General features: G+C 32.9%; 1 protein-coding gene across 1 annotated transcript; it reads left to right on the plus strand.

The window, feature by feature from the left end:
• Positions 1–978: 978 nt before the first annotated feature.
• LOC143532976 (phosphoinositide phosphatase SAC2-like) lies at positions 979–7,426 on the plus strand. The gene is made up of 18 exons (XM_077027874.1): positions 979–1,089; positions 1,226–1,321; positions 1,714–1,906; positions 3,006–3,210; positions 3,304–3,469; positions 3,798–4,011; positions 4,113–4,189; positions 4,287–4,474; positions 4,555–4,652; positions 4,745–4,878; positions 4,958–5,080; positions 5,497–5,776; positions 5,872–5,993; positions 6,087–6,197; positions 6,295–6,438; positions 6,514–6,657; positions 6,732–6,834; positions 6,914–7,426. Exons 3-18 carry the CDS (start codon positions 1,814–1,816, stop codon positions 6,992–6,994), a joined length of 2,283 nt encoding a protein of 760 aa, XP_076883989.1. The 5' UTR covers positions 979–1,089; positions 1,226–1,321; positions 1,714–1,813; the 3' UTR covers positions 6,995–7,426.
• The last annotated feature ends 406 nt before the right edge of the window (positions 7,427–7,832 follow it).

Consider the following 7,832-nt stretch of genomic DNA (forward strand, 5'->3'; position numbering starts at 1 on the left):
TCATACAATACATGATACAAAATGAATGACTTTGAACTCGTGACATAGTACAACTCATACAATACATGATACAAAATGAGTGACTTTGAACTCGTGACAAAACATATAATACATAAAACAAAATGAGTGAGTTTGAACTCGGGCACCATACAACACATATAATACATGATACAAAATCAGTGAGTTTGAATTCGTGACACAGTAAATACATATAATACATGATATAAAATCAGTAAGTTTTGGTTCTAGTCTAAATAGGTCCGGCCCGGGCCCGGTTAACCCACAAACAAGTTTAACAAAGAGATGGATTCGTGTGTTAATTCGTTTCCTTCAATAGTTTAATTTTTAAATTTGTTTTACGTCTAACTTATATACTGATAATATATTTTGTACTGAAATTAAAATATAAAAAAAAGTTATTAACATCAAATTTTATCACCACTCAAACAAACAAACCTACTCACTAAAATTCCACTAATAGTATAACATCAAGTTTTTAAGTATAAATGTATAAGCTAATTACTTTCTATATGTTTCTCAGTGCAAATTTGTGATTTTAGAGTGTTAGTACGTGTAAAACAAATAAATTTCAAACCAAACACGTGATGTCCGTGTCAAGTAAAAACTCATGTCGTATTCAAGTTCATGCGCTATACAATATTTCCAGAATCTTTTAACGCTCAGTTCAATCCGTAAAACGACAAACACGACCTATTTAACCCGCATTAACACCTATCTTTAAAAAGAGTTACAGTTGAAAGAGAATAAAATTAGATATAAATTACAACAGTGAAATCAAATTTACATTGGATACTATTAAAATTAAAAACCAAAACTAAAAATGGAGAAAAGAATTGTGACTCCCAGGTGAAAATCATGACGTGGGTCCCACTAAATACAATAAGAATACAAAACTATACATATAATAATAATAATAATAATAATAATAATAATAATAATAATAATAATAATAATAATATTTTTATGTGGACACATTGGCCGGAGCTGTCTCTCTGCATCTCAACTCAACTCAAATCTATCCACATTTTCAACTCTTCCTTCTTCCCCAAATTCAACTCTATAATTCAGGTATTACGATATACGACTACTGGTACGAGTCATTTGTAGCTATAGCTTGATTTCATTCATATTATTAACTAATTCTCACTTTCGTATCTTAATTTCTGCTTATTATCATATTTATTATTATGTAATTGATGCGCAGAATGCCGGAATTAGGTTATCTGATCTGCCGTTAGATTCAATTCAATTCAGAAGAGTTTCAACTGCACAAGCTATATAGATACAACAACGAGTACTGGTATGAATCATCTGTAGCTAGATTTCATTCATATCGTTAACTTTTGCTCTGCTTATTATTATTATTATGATGATGATGAGGATGTAATTGATGTACGAATTGCCTGAATTACGTTTCCGGCGGCTAGTTCAACTTTCGTATCTTAGTTTACTGCTTATTATGATGATGTATGTGATGCGCAGAATGCCGGAATTAGGTTTCACATCATAATAAGCAGAAAATTAATACATGAAAGTTGAACTAGCAGCCGTTAACCTAATTCCGGCATTCTATGAATCAATTAAGTCATAATAAGCAGAAAATGGGTGCACACAATGCCGGATTTAGTTTCCGGTGGTTAGTTCAACTTTCGTACCTTATTTTCCTGCTTTTTTTATGTGATTGATGCGCAGGATGCCGGAATTAGGTTTCCGGCGTTAGTTCAGCGCGGAATTTGTTGAACTTGTATGTTTACGTGATATAGCCCGGGCGTGAGGCTCGGGATCCGGAACAATGGCGTTAGATGAGCAACCGGATTGGATCACGGATGTTCTGAAAGTTAACAATGCGTATTTGCAGAAATTCAGACTCTACGAGACTCGCTCTGTATGATTTCAGTTCTCTTCTCCGTTTTCGAGCTTTTTATATTTATATTTTTCGGATTATATATTTATAGTTTTATATGATCTTCTGCTTTGTGTTATTTATTATTTGTTAAAAACTTAAAGTTAATCAACGTGTAATCAGCAGATTTTAGCAGTTTTAAGGATGTGCTCATCAATTTGTTAAAATTATTTGTATGATACGGTAATCAATTTGTTAAAATTAGTCAACATGTAATCATCATATTATAGCAGTTATTAGGAATAGGATGTGCACATCAATTGAGCATTAAACCAGCTATATGTGTTAACTGAGATTGACCTTTGTATGCTTGCTTATGGTGTTAAATTGTAATCTGTTCACATATGTTAGGCTTTCAATAGATTAACCTATTTTATGCAATTAATAATTTAATACTAGTTTGACTTCATGCCTAATTTTCTGTGTGTCATAAAAAAGTTAAGAATGGATTACATTTGGTGATTAAAAGTTGTGGTCTATATGTATACTTGGAGCCTTATGATTTATTGATTACATGTGCACGCGAGTAGGCACGTGGCAGGGTTATAAAGTCTGACCTACCACAAATTTGTTATGTTTTCATTGGCCCCTACCCTGAGATTTCATTGCTTGAACGGTGTCACATAAAGAGACACCGACAACCTTGGAGTGATCATCGTATGCTTTTAAGAAGCCTATGATTATATAACGTATTTAATAAGGTGAATAGCAAATCAACTTCTTCTTTGTTAAATCTAATTGTACCAAACCGACAGTTCACGTGTTCCTTATTGTAAATGTTTTCATCTTTTCAGTTCTAAGTATAGCTCAGGATCAATTTTAGTCCAGTAATTTTTTTTGAAAGCTGTTTCTAGAATACTTATTTAGGCAGCTCACATGTATAGTTTTACTTTTAAGCGATACCGCTCTTTTCACACTTGTCATGTGCCGAATTATCTATCGCTACATGCCAAAATAATTCTTTCCTAAATGACATGTTTTTTTCTTCACGTTACCAACGTTTTCTTTAACTTGATCAGATTTGTGACCGTTAACACTTGATCAGATTTGTGACCATTAACACAATTTTGCGTTTTTGCAGAACTTTTATATGATCGGACGTAGTAAGAACAGATCAGCTTGGAGAGTGTTAAAGATTGACCGGTCAGAACCGACAGAGTTAAATATTACTGAAGATCCCACAACATACACTGAAAATGAATGCTGTGAACTTCTAAAGCGTATTCATGATGGAAATAAGTCCACGGGGGGGCTTAGATTTGTTTGCACTTGTTATGGGATTGTTGGTATGCTCTATCACGATATTTTTCAATGAATGAGCGTTCAACGTTTACTACGATAATTGTTTCTCACAGTTTCTTTTTTTGTTGTGGTTTTAGGGTTCATAAAGTTTTTGGGACCTTATTACATGCTGCTTATTACAAAAAGAAGGAAAATTGGTGTAATCTGTGGTCATGCAATTTATGCAATTACCAAGAGCGAGATTTTACCAATTCCCAATTCTACTGTTCAACCTAGTGTGGCTTACTCTAAGAATGAAAACAGGTCTTTTGTCTATTCTGCATGTAATGTAAAATGTGGTTGATACTTTTATGGCGATGCAATTATGCAAAGCATTTTGAACTCAGATCTACTCTTTATTCACGTGTATCTTCATTGATAGTGATTATTAATGACATATTTAACACTTATCTAGCTTTCCTAGTTCTCCTCTAGCATTATGGTTATCGTGATATTACTATGTTAATTTAAACTGTTGAGTTTTACTGTTAATATTATAGCTAAACTGTTTTGCTTAGATTTGTACTTTTAAGCCTTCGGTTATAATAATTGATGCTAACTTTGGTTTAATGTTTGATTGCATTGACTATAGATACAAGAAGCTCCTATGCTCAGTGGATCTTACAAAGGACTTCTTTTTCAGCTATTCATACCGTGTTATGCATAGTTTTCAAAATAATATATCTGCTCACGAGTCAGGAAACGAAACAATGTTCGTTTGGAATGAGTATTTAACTGGCACCATCCACAATCAACTGAGGAATAATCTCTGGACAGTTCAACTTGTTTATGGCTACTTTAAACAGGTATATTTAGCATTAATTCTCTCTTTAAACAGCATATCATGCGTGCTACTAAATGTTTAGGATAACTTGTAAATAACTATGTGTTCATCTTATCAAATTAGGTCAAACTTTCAATAGGCGAAAAAGACTTCTGGCTGACCCTCATTGCTAGACGGTCTCGCCATTATGCTGGAACCAGGTATTGTGATAATTACCTTTGATTTTTAAAATAAAAATAAAAATATTCCTTTTGTTATCAGTTAATCATTTCACCTATTTTTTATCTTCTTTTTCAGATATCTAAAGCGAGGGGTTAACGAGAAAGGTCGTGTTGCCAATGATGTTGAAACAGAACAGATAGTATTTGAAGATGTTCCTGAAGGATATCCTGTGCAAATAAGTTCAGTTGTTCAAAACCGGGGTTCAATACCCTTGTTTTGGTCTCAAGAAACTTCAAAATTAAATATCAAACCAGATATCATATGTAAGACTAAAAAACTACTGTAACTGGTCTATAAAATTTCCAATTTCATTTGATTTAACTATTATTTGTTATCTGTTTAGTGTCGAAGAAGGACCACAAGTATGATGCCACCAAACTACACTTTGAGAATCTTGCCAAGAGATATGGAAATCCTATAATTATATTGAATTTGATTAAGGTAAATACAGTCGTACATACGATACCAATGTCCATTTAAACACGTTTATCCATTTATTAATAATTAATCATTATGTGATTTTACTTTTGCAGACCAAAGAAAAGAGACCTCGAGAATCCCTTCTTCGTGTGGAGTTTGCTCATGCTATCGAGACAATTAATAAAGATTTGCCTGAGGAAAATCGTTTAAAGTTTCTTCATTGGGATTTAAACAAATATTCCCGAAAGTATGTTGCCAGCTATTTTTTCTATTACTTTCATATGTTGTTAATCTTGCCATAACTTATTTTATCTGTGATTTTACAGCAAATCTACGAATGTATTGGCACTTTTGGGCAAAGTGGCTACTTATGCATTGAATTTAACTGGCTACTTCTATTGTCAAGTAGTCCCAAATTCAAAGTCCCAAGAGCTGTTAAACTGTTCCAGGTAAAACTAAACTTCAACTCAATAGTCAACACCACATTTTATTTATCTATATTATTTGGTTAATGGAAAAAAGAAAGTTCATTGGATTCTATCTAATTTTGAATTCTTTTGTATGTTGAAACTTCTGGTAACCCTGAACTTAATAAATTTGATATGGCTGTTTCAATCTTTATATTGATCAAAGATATTTAATTGGATTTTGTGTACAATTTTTTATAGCAACTTTACAAAAATATCTTAGTCATTTCCTGTATATATTTTCTCAAAGTTTTGATACACCATCTTATAAATTTATCACAGAAATGTAATTCCTAACCTTTTATAAATTACTTGTTGAATACACATTATCTTTCTTTATTTGTTTGATAATATTTAAATGGAATTTGGTTATATTAATGCCTCTGGTCATGATGCAGGGATGATAGTAACGACAATGCTGACAAGTTTAGTTTCAAGCCTCCTAAATATCAAACAGGGGTCCTAAGAACAAATTGCATAGATTGTTTGGATCGTACAAACGTTGCTCAATTCGCATATGGTTGGGCTGCACTCGGCCGCCAGTTGCATACTATAGGTTATATAGATACTCCCGTTATTGAGCTGGATTCCACTCTAGCAGATGATTTAATGAGGATTTATGAAAAAATGGGTGACACCTTAGCACTACAGTACGGTGGTTCTGCAGCCCACAATAAGGTAATGCATTATCAGTATAAATATTGAAGTTTAACATGTTAAAATGCATCTAAATTAAAAAAAAAATTATAACTGTGTTTTATCTTTTTATATAGATTTTTTGTCAGAGAAGAGGTCAATGGAAAGCCGCAACTCAGTCTCAGGAATTCTTTAGAACTCTACAGCGTTATTACAGTAATGCATACATGGATGCGGAAAAGCAGGATGCCATTAATGTGTATGTGAAAATTAATATATAATATTTAAACCAGTTATTCTAATATTTACCCGTCATTATCCATGAATTTGAACCAGTTTATTGTTTAAACAGGTTTCTGGGTCACTATCAGCCCCAAATTGGTAGACCTGCATTGTGGGAGTTGGATTCAGATCAACATTTCAATGTTGGTAGTCAAGGAAACTTTTCAGAGGAAAGAGCTAGGTGCGGGTTTTAGATATTTGTTATTACTGTCGAACCCACAATTAAATAAAAGTATTTTTAAATATACTTGGCATATGAATACTTTTATATATTGCAGGCTTATTAAAAGGTCATTGTCGGTTGGCAACTTTCTTTATGATGACAACATTATTCGTGATGCAAATTCCGCTATTGGAACCACTCAAAATGATGAAGAATCCTTACCCGAAATTTCTTCTGAAAGTGATTCATCTTATCCAAGGTCAGATTCTTTTTTATTAATTCCAAATTTGGTAGATTACAAAAAAAAAGTTAAAAAATTGTGGCGTTTGTGTAGATATACAAACTCAGCATCTCCTGAAGAATCTCCCAACAGTGATGCCGTATTTTATAGAAAAGATTCTTTCAACTGCTCAAATTTTCTCGATGTTGATTGGCTTTCATCGTCCGGAAATTCATGTGAAGACGAAACATATGAAAGGTAATTCTTGGTTAATTTAAAATTGTAAAATTGTAAAATTATGTGTTAACGCTGACATCACGTGTTGACTGCAGGTCAACGCTAGTAGGCTCTCCGATGGGCGGTCAATCATCTGATAGTGTTGTGAATGAAATGTGCACTTTCGCTAGTGATTCTGAGATATGTACTAATGTTAAGGTCAGTTTATATTACACCATTTTACCAAATTATAAATTTGTTTTCGTAATCTTATTATTTATTTTAAACTTGGTTGCAGGATGCTAGAAACCAGATTGTCGGCGGGTTTTCGGATAGATTTGTAGAATGGGTGACCAATGGGGATATTATGTTCCCTTGATCAGTTTTGTCAACAAAAAAACCTAAAAAGAAAAAAAAAAGAAAAAAAAAGTTTCTTATGCATTAGCCATTGAATTGAGTCAACCCCGGTGCGGGCTGCGAAGAAGAAATAAATGGTAAGCGAATAACATTATTGGAAAAGAAAAGAAATGAAGTACCTGCTCTATGCTAACCATTGTTAAAAAAATATTAAAAAGCGTGTATCTATGTATATATATGCGTATATATACATATTATAAAGCGTACATGAGCCGATTAAAACCCTAGTACAAAGAGTAAAAATACTACAGTTGGTTCTCTCTCAATTTCTATTTTTGTAAATAGTTTTTGGTGGTATTATTTTATTTTAGTAAGCCTTGAAAATTTGTTTGATGGTTGCACATGTGTTTGTAAATAGTTTATGGTTATGCTCTACTTGTTTAACTTGGGGTGGTTGTTTACTAGCAAGGGTTCGGTTGTTGCTTAAACCCAACGTATTTCAGTTTCAGATTTTCATACTGATTGATTTCGGTTATAGACGGTTAGGTTGATGTTATAAAGTAACCGGTTTTTAGAAAAAAAAAAACAAGCTCCTAGGTTCTATTGAGGTGTTCCGTAGTTGAGTAAATATTAGGGGTGTTCACGGTTCGGTTTTCGCGGTTTTTACATTAAAGCGTAACCAAACCGTTAGTAACGGTTTTTTATTTTCGTAAACCAAACCAAACTGTTGAACTCTTAAACCGAACCAAATTGAACCGTTAATAACGGTTTGGTTCCGGATTAGTTTCACGGTTTAGGCTTGTTAGGGTTCTATACAAAATGCCCAAATAATGTATGATATGTAATTATATAGCTCTTCA

Source organism: Bidens hawaiensis, unplaced genomic scaffold, assembly GCF_021521415.1.
Source record: "Bidens hawaiensis isolate Kalapana, Puna unplaced genomic scaffold, B.hawaiensis_p1.1 tig00009570_1, whole genome shotgun sequence".
NCBI lineage: Eukaryota > Viridiplantae > Streptophyta > Magnoliopsida > Asterales > Asteraceae > Bidens > Bidens hawaiensis.